The sequence below is a fragment of the Muntiacus reevesi genome, chromosome 4, assembly GCF_963930625.1.
Source record: "Muntiacus reevesi chromosome 4, mMunRee1.1, whole genome shotgun sequence".
Classification (NCBI taxonomy): domain Eukaryota; kingdom Metazoa; phylum Chordata; class Mammalia; order Artiodactyla; family Cervidae; genus Muntiacus; species Muntiacus reevesi.
In genome coordinates this window covers 162198757-162213211 of record NC_089252.1, presented here as the reverse complement: position 1 = coordinate 162213211, position 14455 = coordinate 162198757, and the positions used below count along the sequence as shown (strand labels likewise).

The 14455-nt window shown below is 39.5% G+C and overlaps 1 protein-coding gene across 3 annotated transcripts in view; it reads left to right on the top strand.

Annotated features, from left to right (window-relative positions):
- Positions 1 to 10421, top strand: part of IRAK3 (interleukin 1 receptor associated kinase 3) — a 59453-nt gene extending 49032 nt beyond the window's left edge. For all 3 annotated transcript variants that reach the window (XM_065934696.1, XM_065934695.1, XM_065934694.1), the window contains exons 10-12: positions 1035 to 1097; positions 1191 to 1355; positions 3744 to 10421. In XM_065934696.1, the coding sequence (XP_065790768.1) occupies positions 1035 to 1097; positions 1191 to 1355; positions 3744 to 4259 (744 nt within the window). In that variant the 3' untranslated portion in view covers positions 4260 to 10421. The remainder of the gene's footprint in view (positions 1 to 1034; positions 1098 to 1190; positions 1356 to 3743) is intronic.
- The last annotated feature ends 4034 nt before the right edge of the window (positions 10422 to 14455 follow it).

The following is a 14455-nucleotide window of genomic DNA, read 5'->3' as shown; positions in this document are numbered from 1 at the left end:
CATGGAGGCAACCGAGATGTCCATTCACAAATGAATGGATAAAGAAGATGTGGTGCCTATGGAATGTTACTGTAATGGAACATTACTCAGCAATAAAAAAGAATATATTTGAGTCAGTTCTAATGAGGTAGATGAACCTAGAGCCTATTATACAGAGTGAAGTAAGTCAGAAAGAGAAAAACAAGTATATATTAATGCATATATGTGAAATCCAGAAAGATGGTTCTGATGAACCTATTTTCAGGGCAGTGAAGGAGACACAGACCTAGAGAACAGACTTTTGGACTCAGTGGGGGAAGGAAGGATGGGATGATTTAAGAGAATAACATTAAAACGTACACATTACCATTTGTAAAATAGGTGTGTGTGTGTGTGTGTGTTAGTCACTCAGTCGTGTCTGACTCTTTGTGACCCCATGGACTGTAGCCCGCCAGGCTCCTCTGTCCATAGAATTCTCCAGGCAAGAATACTGGAGTGGGTTGCCATTCCCTTCTACCAGGATGCCAAATAGCCAGTGGGAATTTGGTGTATGATTCGGGGAACACAAATCCAATGCTCTATGACCACCTAGAGGGGTGGGATGGGGTGGGAGGTGGGAGGGGTTTCAAGAGGGAGGGGACTCATGTGTATCTATGGCTGATTCATATTGATACATGGCAGAAACCAACACAGTATTGTAAAGTAATTATCCCTCAATAAAAAATTTTTAAAAAGAGCCACAACTAATTTCGAGTATGGCTCAGATGGTAAAGCATCTGCCTACAATGAGGGAGGCCCAGGTTCTATCCCTGGGTTGGGAAGATCTCCTGGAGAAGGAAATGGCAACCCACTGCAGTATTCTTGCCTGGAAAATCCCATGGACGGAGTAGCTTGTAGGCTACAGTCCATGAGGTTGCAAAGAGTCGGACACGACTGAGCGACTTTGCTTTCACTTTTAAAAATATTTATAATATTTAATAATATTTATAATAATATAATAATTATTGTGTATATTATTAATATTATGTAGCTGACTTTCTATATATTCCCTGCAGGTAATAATGGAAGTTCTGACAGGTTGTAAAGTGGTATTAGATGAACCAAAGCATATCCAGCTGGTAAGAGTTGCCTCTGCCTCTGCCCCTGTCTCTTGGTCACTCTTTGATGGGTTCTGAGTTCTAAATGATGAGCTTGTCCTCTTTTCTTCCTAGCGGGATCTTCTTGTAGAGTTGATGGAGAGAAGAGGCCTCGACTCATGTATCTCTTTTCTCGATAAGAAAGTGCCTCCCTGCCCACAGAACATTTCCGCCAAGCTGTTCTCCTTGGCGGGCCGCTGTGCTGCAACACGGGCGAAATTAAGACCATCGATGGATGAAGTGCGTACACACGTGATTTTGTTAAAAGCAGTCTGTGGAACCCTGGGAAATCTAAACTGGATAAACTGTGTATCTAAGAATATCTGCGTGACAAATGCAGCCCCCCAGAGAGTCTTCTCACCTAATAGATAGCTTTTCTAAATCAGAAAATTTGGTACTCTGAAAAAGGGCATCATTGGATAGTACCAGGGTAACCACAAAAAAAAAAAAACTGATGAAAAGATATAAATGAGTAATTTGGAGACAAGATTTTATTCACCATTCATTAAGAGATCTGCTCCAATAAAATGGGAATTCTCTGGCAGTTCAATGGTTAGGCCTTAGGCACATTCACTGCCAGGGTCTAGGTTCAGTCCCTGGTTGGGGAACTAAGATTCTACATGCCACGTGGTGTGGCCAAAATTTTTTTTAAATGCAGCATGTATTTCTCTTGTTGAATTTTAAACTTATTCATCTGCCCATCAGTTTAATCATCTAGATATTTGTTTATAATAAACAAATATTTATTTAGTACCTGCTTTCATGTGCCAGACTTTGGACTAGGTGCTGGTGTTGCAACAGGGATCAGGATACTGAATTGCTGCTCTCAGATCACAGTTCAAATGGACAGTCAGACTGATAAACATGAAATTTCGATGCAAGAAGATAAGCATCATGATAGATGAGAACACGGGCCAGTATGGGAGCATAGAGTCAGAATATGTGCCAGCAAGGAAGTTTCTTGATGGAGGTGATAACTGAGTTATAATCTGAAGAATAGGTTGGATTTAGGTGGCCTTAGGATGGAGGGATATTCCAGGCAGAGAGACTCTATGCCTGCAAAGGCTCAGAGGTGCAGTGGATTCCATGGCACCAAGACTGCAGATAATCCTGCATCCAGGGAAATGCTGCACTGTTTTAAAATAATAGGAGGTTCCAGGTGATCGAGGGACATGAATTCCATTCTAGGAATTTGGATTCCATCCTGAATCTGTTGTCGAGCCACGGATAAGTTTTAAACAAGGAGTTGACATAATCAGAATATAAAGACCATTGGCCTGGAAATCAGGAGAGCTGTGTTCTAGACCTGACACCACCAGTAAGAGCTGTGTAACTAGCAGTTTTGAGCTCTGACTACATAGTGGAGAGTACATGAAATTGGGAGCCGGGAGACGTGGGGTTAAGCCACAGGTCTGCTCCTTACTGGCTTATGACAGTGATTCCCTTTTCTGAAAGGGACTCAGCCTTATCATCTATAAAGTGAGGATAATAATGTTTGTGCAGATTAAATGAGATGGTGTGTGTGAAAACACTAAATTATAAAGCTCTTTATATGTATTTTTTAAATTACATGTATGTGTAAAGTTATGTTATTTTATATCAGGTTAATGGTTCTCAATTTAGCTACACATCCAAATCAGCTGGGAAGTTTTTAAAATACAGATTCCTGGGCTCCTATCTCCATATTTTTTGAATGAGCATCTTTAGGTCAGTCTAAGGGATCTTTAAGAGAGATTTTTAAGGTATTTTAAGAGAGCTTCCCTAGGTAGTTCTAGTATTTGAGAACTATGGATTGGGTTCACTGTTTCCTGACCCCTTCCAATCTTTTACATATTAAGGTTGAAGTGAAAAATAATCAGAGATTTGTCCAAGGTCAAAAAGTAGTCAGTGGCAAATCTGGGCCTAAAGTCAGTTCTTTTGCTTTTTTAAAAAAATTTTATTTACTTAACTCGTTTATCATTTTTGGCTGCACTGGGTCTTCATTTCTGCCCTTGGGCTTTCTCTAGTTTCAGCAAGCAGGGGCTCCTCTCTAGTCGCTATGCTTAGGTTTCTCATTGTGGTGGCCTCTCTTGTTACAGAGCATGGGCTCTAGAGTGTGCCGGCTTCAATAGTTGTGGTACATAGGCTTAGTTGCCCCGCAGCATGTTATATCTTCCTGGACGGGGGATCAAACCCGTTTCCCCCTCATTGGCTGGCAGACTCCTAACCACTGGACCAGCAAGACACTCCAGATCTCTTGATGTTGAATTCAGTTCAGTGGCTTTTCTACTTTGCTTCAAGTCATTTAATGTAGTTATTAACATGAAGAATTTTAGCTAATCTTTAATTCCTTCTCATTTCAAATTCTATAAAGACAAAGTGTTAGTTGCTAAGTTGTATCCGACTCTTTGCAACCCCATGGACTGTAGCCTCAGTCCATGGGATTCTCCAGGCAAGAATACTGAAGTGGGTTGCCATGCCCTCCTCCAGGGGATCTTCCCAACTCAGGGATGAAATCCAGGCTTCCCACGTTAGTTAAACTTATTTCATGAAAAAAGAGAATATTCCTTAATAGGTAGAGAGAAAAAAAGGTTAAAGGAGAGGTTATTCAGACTTCATTCAGTGTGTGTTTATTTCTTGGTTATTCAGGTCCTAAATATTCTTGAAAGTACTCAAGCCAGCTTGTATTTTGTGGAAGATCCTCCCACATCCCTCAAGTCCTTCAGGAGTCCTTCTCCTCTGTTCTTTGATAATGTTCCGAGCATTCCAGTGGAAGATGACGAAAACCAGAATAATCCATCGCCACCTCATGGTCAAAGTTTGAGAAAAGATAGAATGACTCAGAAGACTCCCTTTGAATGCAGCCAGTCTGAGGTCACATTCCTGGGCTTTGACAAAAAGACAGGGAGTAGGGGGGATGAGGACTCTCCCAATGGGTCTGGGCCTCCTTGTGAGGAAAGCTGGTCTCCAAAGTGTGCAACTCCATCCCTGGACTTGAGGGCCCCCGGTGTGCATATGGACCCTTCTGCAGAAGCTCCAGGCCATTCCTATAGGAGCAGGCCAGTGGAGACTAGCTGTTCCTCCATATTTTCCTGGAATGAATGCGAACAGTACAAAAAGGCATCAGTTTCTGCTGAGGATAAAGAAGAAAGCAAGAATTGCTGAGGCATTGAGTAAGGTCTCATCTGGGGAAGCCACTGTCTTCATCAGTAGGGCTGCAGGATAAGGGATGATACATGTGACTGATGCCCATCAACAGTGTGACCAATCCCATTCCATTCCTTCCCTTCCAACTTGTGGAACAGAGTGGCTTAAAAGTTTGTTTCAGTAGGATCATTGCCGCATGAGCCAACCTGGGCTAAATTAAAACCATTCAGAGTTAAGATCGTGGACTCCGACTTCAGACAAACAGAGCAGTCAAAACCTACTAGAAAGGAACTGGATTACGATGTCTTCTCTGTCAACATCCATGTGAGTTCTCAGAGCCTCCAATCTGCCTCCAACTATGTTCAGTTCAGTTGGATTCCATTATTTTGGTTTAGCCTGCTTGCAGAGGTTGCAGGAAATGTCTAATTGCAAATGTTAATAGAAATCTTTTTAAAGAATTGCCTTTTAGCTTATTTCGATTGACGCTTAGTATGTTTCTTTCATCCCTGTCAAGTCTGCATATGTGAAGATGAACCAGTTTCACCCTTGGTCATTACATGCCCAAGATCTGTATTTCTATATTTAAACTCTTAGTTTATTTCATGTAATATAGTTGCTGACTAGTATTATAACATAGTTATAACATAGTTCTATTATATCCTGAGTAGACTATGAAATTGTAATCAAATAATTCTTGTTCCTAAGAAACTGGCTGGTCATAAAGGCCTCAGTCAGCTTTTTGTTTGATTCCAACTCTATGCCTTTACTCCTAGTGTTTACTAGATCGCTCCCTTTTGAGCTTCTAGCCAATCTTTCAGGGCCCACCATAATTGCCTCCTCCGGGAAGCTTTCCTAATCTTTCCAGCCGATATTGCTTACTTTATCAGCATTTCCATAGCAATTTCTCTCTTTTTTTTTTTTTCCCATTTTTAAAGATTTTTTTATTGAAGTATTGTTGATTTACAATGCTAGCTTCTGGTATACAGCAAAGTGATTCAGCTATATGTATATATACACATATTCTTTTTCATATTCTTTTCCATTATGGTTTCCTGCAAGATATTGACTATGGTTCCCTGTGCCGTATAGTGGGTGCATGTCTGCTAAGTCACTTCAGTTGTGTCTGACTGTTTGTGACCCTATGGACCGTACCCCGCCAGGCTCCTCTGTCCATGGGATTCTCCAGGCAGGAATACTGGAGTGGGTTGCCATGCCCTCCTCCAGGGCTATATAGTAGGACCTTGTTGTTTATGTTTTATATATCATGGTTTATATCTACTAATCCCAACCTCCTAAACCTCCTTTCCTCTTTAATAATGGTAAGTTTGTTTTCTGTGTCCTGAGTCTGTTTATATCTTGTAAGTAAGTTTATTTGTATCATCTGTAACAATTTCTTTGCCTTTCTGTTTTATACCTGTCACTTTCTGAATCATGTCAAAGTTACCTATGTTCTCTTCGCTCTTACTAGATGATAAACTCCCTGTGTTAGTTTCCTACTGTTATCACAACAGTAGGTTACTGGGTTAAAACAACATAAATTAATTATTGTACAGCTCTGGAGGTCAGAAGTCCTTGGCATCCCTTCTGGAGGATCTATGGGAGAGTTCATTCCTTTACCTGTTCTAGCTTCAAAATGTGATTTGCATTCTTTGGTTCATGCCTTCTTCCTCCATCCTCAAAGCCAGTACTGTCACTTCTTTAAATCTAGATCTCTCTCTCTGTCTCTCTGAGCTCTTCTTCACCACCTCTTTCTCTTACTTTGGCCCTCCAAAAGATCCTTCTGATTGCATTGGGCCCACTCAGCTAATCAGGAAAATCTCTGTATCTTAAGATCCTTTGTTTAATCACACCTGCAGGGTCCCATTTCTCCTATAAAGTCGTGTATTCAGGATTAGGACATGGGCATCTTTGGGACCATTACTCTGTTTATCACACTCCCTGACTGTGTAGGGCCCATCTCTTCTGGGCCTAGCATGTTATCCTATACAGAGCAGGTGTTTCCTTATAAGTTAAATTAAGTGACATTATCTCTCTGAACCCACATAATCAAAAATTCAGCTATAGTAAACATTCCTGAGTAAATTAACCAAGTAGGGATAATGGCTGTCTTTATGATGATGGACAGAAACACACATGAAAACCATTTCCAGAGGATTTACAGAATCTCCCTCTCCAGGATGTTTACTATATAAGAGCAGAGCTCTAGTTTTCTCTGTATCAAAGGGATAGGCCTATTTTTTGGTTTTGGGGGTTTTTTTGTGTGTGTGAATCAGTACAGTTGGGTTAATGATCATCAGATTGGAGTCCAGATTCAAGAGCAGTTATTCAAAGAAGGAAGTCATCAGAAATCAGGGTCAGATTAACAGACCAAGGTCCAAAACATGGAGCTGTGGTTCTGGGAAAAAGGATCTTAGGGCAGGAAGTGAGGGTCAAAACACAATAAGCTGTAGCATCATTGACAAGTCAAATAAAAGCCCCAGGCAAGCAGTTGGGAGAGGCCATCTGTGAGGGCTGGTCTGACACATCCTGACTTCCCCATCTGAGGATGAAGTGTGTGTTCACGGTGCTCCCAAACTGGCCCTATGCTGAGACTTCCGGGGGAAGGGCTTGCACTAGACTTCACTGATCTTACTTCTTGTGATGACCTGGCCTAGTTTGAAAACTCTTTTGATTATACCCAACTCCTGATTCCTTGTTAATCACAGGAAGCAGTGAAAGTCTTCGACAGTTTGGCTTTATAAATAGCTAGCCATTCTGAGGTCGATTTAGCTTGTCTCATGTAGGCTGAATGTATTTTGGCTGAATCGGGCAAATAAGCTTGGAATCGCATGAAGTTGCCACTAATAATTCAAACGAGGTAATCAAGATAATAAAGAACTGACTCTTTGTTAAACTGCTCTTCACTTTGAATCCCCCAGTACCTTCAAAGAGAAATCATTAGGAAGTTCTGATTGACACCAGGCCCACACCATTATTCAGCACATGTGTGATCTGTTGTTAGAATGTTGATTGGAACTTGCTTAATTGACTTAAAGCAGCGTTTGTCAGACTTTAGTGTGCAACAAAATGACATGGACGGCTTATTAAAAAACACACGTTGCTAGCTCCCAATCTATTGCATAAACGTTTGCTTAGCATTGAGTAGAAGGTCTAGAAATACTATTCATCAGTGATTTTTTTACTAGATCACCTTGCTTGGGTGTGACTATTTTTGGACATCTTAAAAACCAAGTCAGATTAACTGACAAAAACCTAATTAACAATATGGTAAGCAGATACTACTGTGGTTAGAAATAATTTTCTATTGAGTGACCCGGTCCTCCTTACTAGATTTGCCTTCTAATGGATTTGTTAATAGGTGTTAACTGATAGGAATTAAATCTCCCATCCTGCTCTAGGCAATAAGAGGATACTTTAGTGGCCTCAGGATGTAAAGACTAAGACACATGAAGAAACCAAGAGTGAGTCCCCAAGTGTTTCCTATGATCAGTAAAGATAGATTAGTAAAGAATCTCACTCACCTTCATCTTTGTAATGGACCATGGGCTACCCTTCAGGCCAATCCTATTTACTTGAGAGACTTTTGTCCCATTTTATAGTCCCCAAAACATGAAGGCGTTTTGTTGTCTTTGAAGTTAGCTATGGGATTTCTGGCATAGTCAATTTTATTGGCTTCTGGAGAATTGTTGTAATGATCTGTGACCCACTGTGTCATTGCGCAGTTTCATGGGATGGTAGAACAGCTTGTGTAAAACGGCTTTTATGACCTGAGATAGAGTGAGTCTAGGAAGTGAAAGTTACATGAGAAGCATTTATGAAGCATCTGCCAGAATCAAGGTACTGTGTTAGCTATTAGAGTACCAGGTAAGGAGCAAACATTTTATTAAGGATGAAAAGACATCTGCCCAAGTTAATGGTTCTAATACAACATCTGTCATTTGAACCACAAACTTTTGGAACCAAAAGTAAGGGCTGAAAGAGTAAGGAGGAGGCAGAGATTACTAGCACTGATGCCATCTTCAGCAGGCTTCCAGTGAGAAATCTGAAGCGTCTACACATGCCTCACCACACCCTCACCCCACACTGGAACTGCCTGTTGACTTCTCTCTCCTCCATAAAACTGAAACTTCCCGGGGGTAGAGGCTATATCCTGCTCTTTTTGGTATCGTTAATGGCTAGCACGGTACCTGACACATAATATGACCCACCAAATGAATGACTGAATCGAATAATCCTTCAAACCTATTCAGGATCATTGGTATCTAGTATCTCAACACTGTAATCTAGTTTGCACCCAAAGTCTGTCTTTCTAATATCTAGACTGTCGTCAACCATTGGTTTAAATAGTTCCACTTCATCATTCTTGGTTGAAAGTCTAATTTCAAATATTAATATCTGAGGCATTGTTGAAAAGAAGAGGCATTGTTGAAAAAAAATTGTGTACACTGCTTATAAATTTGCCTCATGGTGAAAAACATTCCCAAATCATGTCTAGGCAATGATAAACCAACATTTTGAATTTTGACAGAGAAGCTGATGTTTCTTATATTTTGCTTCCATCTTTATGTCCCAACTTATTTAGATATATTAATCGCCCATTGGATTGCAAGTATTTTCTTGGGAAGCACTTTGATTCTGAAGGTGCCTCCCAAACCTTCATTGCTCAGCAAACTTTCACTTAAGCCCATTATACAGAGTGAGGTGAGCCAGAAAGATAAAGAACATTACAGTATACTAACAGATATATACGGAATTTAGAAAGATGGTAACGATGGCCCTATATGCAGGGCAGAAGAAGAGACGCAGAAGTACAGAACAGACTTTTGAACTCTGTGGGAGAAGGGGAGGGTGGGATGTTTCGAAAGAACACCATGTATATTATCTGTGGTGAAACAGACCACCAGCCCAGGTGGGAGGCATGAGTCAAGTGCTCGGGCCTGTTGGGCTGGGAAGATTCAGAGGAATCGGGTGGAGAGGGAGGTGGGATGGGAGACCGGGATGGGGAATTCGTGTAACTCTATGGCTGATTCATATCAATGTATGACAAAACCCACTGAAAAATAAAAATTAAATTAAAAAAAAAAAAAAAAAGAACCTTCTTACTGATGTCATCTGCCTTACTGTAATTTTTTATGGTCATCTCTATAAATATAATAACGTGAGCATCTCCAGTGTTTTTAGTGACTCCTTAATTTTGAAAGTTTCTTACAGGCTAAAGTTAATTGGGATGGAGTGTAAGAAGGTAGTTGGAGTGTACTTGGAGGAGGGTCAGACTCAGTTAATATTTGGGTGTGTGAGCTGCAGTCACACATCATCTAAACTACTGAGCTGTGTTCTGTTACTGTAAGATCAAGGAAAATGAGGTTCAAAGAAGTTGACTCTCATCCTAAGTAACATTAGTGATGGACTGGGGATACAAAGTGAAAATTATTTAAGCCCAGGACATATCTGCTCTGAAAAGGAATTACTTATATTAGAGAAATGCAAGTCAAAACTACAATGATATACCACCTCATACAAGTCAGAATGACTTTCATCAAAAAATCCAGAGACAGCAAGTGCTGGAGAGGGTGTGGAGGAAAGGGAACCCTCCTACACTGTTCGTGGGAGTGGAAATTGGTACAGCCTTTCTAGAAGACAGTGTGTATCAAAACTTTAGATGGTTCTGTTTACCCATTGCTTTCACCCAGAAATTTGTTTAGGAATTCATCCTAATGAATAAAAACTTCACAAGTGTGTAAACATGAGGGCAAATGAGTACTTTTTAATGTTTATGATATTAAAATACTGGAAACAGCATACATATCCTTCAATAGAAGACAGATTAAATAAATTATAGCACAAGTCTATAATTGAGTTATACGCATCTGCCTGATTTAAAATTGTTTAGATCTATGTTTACTGCTATGGAAAATTTGTCCTTGAAATGTTGGTGAATGAAAAACCAGACCACAGAATAGCATGTTTAATATGAGCCCATTTATAATACTAGATATTTTTAAATAATATATGTTTCATAGAGAAATCTTTGCTAAAAAGTTAGTAATGGTTTCTTTCTGGGCTGTGGTATTTGGGTGATCATTACTTTTGTTAGACTTTTATGTATTTGAAATTTTTATAATGAGCATGTATCACTTTTATTATCAGAAAACAATAAAGCTATTTTTATTTTGGAGAAAATATTCTCTACATTTCTACCTTTGTCTGACTCTTTTCTCAGCTGTGTCCTTGATAGCAACTGGCAACTGGTAATCTTGCTTTTATTCCAATGCCCTTTATTTTTTTTGTCTTCCAACCTCCATGATATGGACACTTCCATACAGATTTGTCTGGCATCCTCAAAGTAACAAGTTTTTAGAGGCAAAAGGCAGCCCAAGAAGCGAAAATCAGATGAGCAGAAACACAGAAGAATGGAGAAGAGATCACAGTACACAACTGAGAATATCTGTAATCAAATATTAGTTGATTTCGGTAAAATCTTTAAAAGTTACTTTTAACATCTATGCTTACTTCAAGAAACAGCCTAGAGTTAAAGATCTTTGGGGAGGTAAATTTTTCACCCTGAAGTATCCATATCCTAGTCTGGTGTCCCACTATCCATTTTTAGCCTACATAAAAATTTTAACCTGCTGAACTTGGGAGACTCTAATTGTAGTTACCAACTGAAAATAAAACTTGCAGTCGTGCAGAGAAAGAATGACCGGACCCAGAGCTCTGCTGCAGCAGGCGGACATGGAGGTTATGAAACACGTCTAATGGGATCCACAGTAATGTGTTCATCATAAAGGGAAAAAGCAAAATATATATCCTCCAGGGTAAAATACCAATTCTAATGATTTCTGTTTGGGACAGTTGTGGACATAAGGAAGTTGCAGAGTATATGAATATGATAAAAAAAAAAAAACCACTTCCTTAGTAAATCCAGCTATTAGATAAATGAGTGTTGACTTCTTAAGAGCATAACACAACCACAAATTTTGGTCTTTTATACCAAATTAATGTGCTGGTGCTATTCTTGTGTTTCCTAGAAGAGAAATGCCAGGTAACACCAATGGCACCATCATTACAAAAATTTCAACAAAGAAAAGGAAACCAATACCTAAATACAGTGTAAAATGGAATCATTCTGAACAGCACTCTGGAGTGAGGTATAAATTTCTAGCGGTCTTCTTAGTCCCATTATTTACTGATGATAATTTCATGTCCTTCTGAAAGTGCGCAGGTGAATTATAATGTACTTGCAGGACCATTAAACACTAGATCTTGTGGGGTTTTTGAATGTTTATATCATATGACTTTTATTTTTATTTTTATTTATTTATTTTTTTTATCATATGACTTTTAAAAGGACTGCAATGACTTCAGCCAAGGGCACATATTAATCAGTGACCTTTTATTGTTTGTATTTTATATACCTGGAGAAAAATGCGTGCTTATTTTCCAGTATGCTTACAAACCAAGATACACATGTTTATGTTAACTCACTGCCTGCAGCTCTAAGGCTCTTGCTTGCTATGGTAGGCAGAGCAATCTCTGACATTTTCATTATGCATTTGTCTGGCAGTTTGAAGAAGGAGAAATAATTCATGTGATTATCAGTATCCTGTTTTGGCCACTAAAATGTATTTCCTTAATAAAAAATTATCACCATATTTTAGGAGGCATGGTCTGACATGTGTTCATCTTTCTTCCCATTTCATATCCTGGCATTTTTTGCTCTTGATTTCTATAGTCATGTGAGTGAACGAGGTAGCATCACTGCCTCACAGTTAAAAGAGCTCATCCACTAGACTGAAGCCACACTTAAACTTCTCTTCAGCCACTATTCCCAAGGTGACACGCTGGACCCTATAACCCCCCGGAGCTGTCAGGCACAGAGAGTCACAGTATGTTGTCCTTGATTTCATTGACTAAATCTGATCTCTCTATGTTGTCCTGCCTGTCTATGACCATTCTCTTCCTCTTCCAATCTACTCCATGTTTTTTCTTTGCACAGGCTGGGCCATGGGTTCATCTGTATCAGTGATTGTGCTTATGGAGAAATAGAATCTCTACTTTTTACCCACCACACTGAGCATATTACATTTAACTTAAATGATTATACATTTTCCCTTTTTTTCTGTTTCATCTGTAAGAGTGAGAATGGCTTCCCATAGTATTACTCTCCTACTAGCTATTTGAAACAGATGGAATTTAATATTGGGAATTGGCGATCAAAGGGTTGGAAAACCTAGAAGTGCAGAAAGAGGAAAACGTGAGGTTATCCAGAGAGAAACACTACAGGAAGCCATTCTCACTTTTACAGATGAAAGGGGAAAAAAAAGGAAAATGTATAATTAAGAGCTCATGACCCCTGACCTCTGAGGCTGCTGAGAACTTGCTACTGATGCTTCTGAAATAGTATTGCCAAGGAGAAAAGCAGTAACTTGGACATGACCCTTGGCTACTGCCACTGCCAGGGGCCCAGTAAGAGGCAGGGAAAGAAAAAGTTGCTCCCTTTCTTCCACATCCCATAATGAGAAGTTAGCTGCCAAGGGCATCTAGGATGTACAGTTTTGTCTGAATTATAGCAAAAAGCACAGAAGGACAAGCATGGAGCCAAAAGCCAATGGACAAATCCTGTTCTTCAGTCATTCAGCATTTATCCTCCCCTTTGTACCCTATATTTAACTTTGCAGTGACAATGACAGTATCATACAAATAACACTTAAATGATTCAAGATGCTGTCGTTCTCCCCAAAGAGGAGACCCAAGGTCTCCTCAGTCATCATTTCTGTCTCTAGGTGATCTTAATTTTTCTTCCACCTGGATTTTCTAACTCCACAGGCAATCATCCCCAAGATTTCTTTTTTTTTTTAATTTTTTTTTATTAGTTGGAGGCTAATCACTTCACAACATTTCAGTGGGTTTTGTCATACATTGATATGAATCAGCCATAGAGTTACACGTATTCCCCCTCCCGATCCCCCCTCCCACCTCCCTCTCCACCCGATCCCTCTGGGTCTTCCCAGTGCACCAGGCCCGAGCACTTGACTCATGCATCCCACCTGGGCTGGTGATCTGTTTCACCATAGATAACACACATGCTGTTCTTTCAAAACATCCCACCCTCACGTTCTCCCCCAGAGTTCAAAAGTCTGTTCTGTACTTCTGTGTCTCTTTTTCTGTTTCGCATATAGGGTTATCGTTACCATCTTTCTAAATTCCGTATATATGTGTTAGTATGCTGTAATGTTCTTTATCTTTCTGGCTTACTTCACTCTGTATAATGGGCTCCAGTTTCATCCATCTCATTAGAACTGATTCAAATGAATTCTTTTTAACATCTCTTCTCACTCTCAGTTCTCATCACGCCCCTTTCAGCATCAACTCCAGCCCCTCTAGCCTTTTTGCACGCAAGGTTCATTCCCCTGCAGGACCTTTGCCCTCATAATTCCCCCGCCTGGAACTCTCTCCTCAGAATTTCTCTCTCTGTAATTACTTTCTGTTTCCTTTTACATTGTGTCTGTTTTCTTCAATTCATTTGTCAGTGCATGACACTATATTATGTATTTATTTATCATCAGGCTTCTCTAGAGTATAGAATCCAGGAAGTCAGGGACTTAGACAATTTCCTAAAACATTGCAGATGCTCCATAAACATTTTTTAAATACAAGAATTAGTCTTTAAAGAAATTTTTAATTGAAGTATAGTTGATTTACAATATTGTGTTAGTTTCAGGCATACAGCTGACTCTGTTTTATATACATATATACAGATTCTTTTCCATTATAATTTATTTCAAGATATTGACTATGGTTTCTTGTGCTACACGGCAGGACCTTGTTGTTTATGCTATATATAGTAATCTATATTTGCTAATCCCAAATCCCTAATTTGTTCCTCCCTCCATTCGTAGCCATCAGTTTGTTTTCTATGTCTGTAAGTGTGTTTTTATTTTGTAAATAAATTCATTTGTATTATTTCTTAGATTCCACATAATAGTTGTCTTATAATTTTTAGTTTGATTATCCAGCCTTTAAGTTCCTTTCAGACCTGTATCATTGGCCAGCTTGATGCGATTGCTTTCTCTTTTCAAAAATTGTTGATAAAAAGTGCTCTACAGGGTAAGGCCAATTTCAGAACCGTGGGGCACTTCACCAAGTACTTTCTTTGAGGTTAATGGCTTAAAACTCAACATTCAAAAAGATCACGGCATCTGGTCCAACTTACA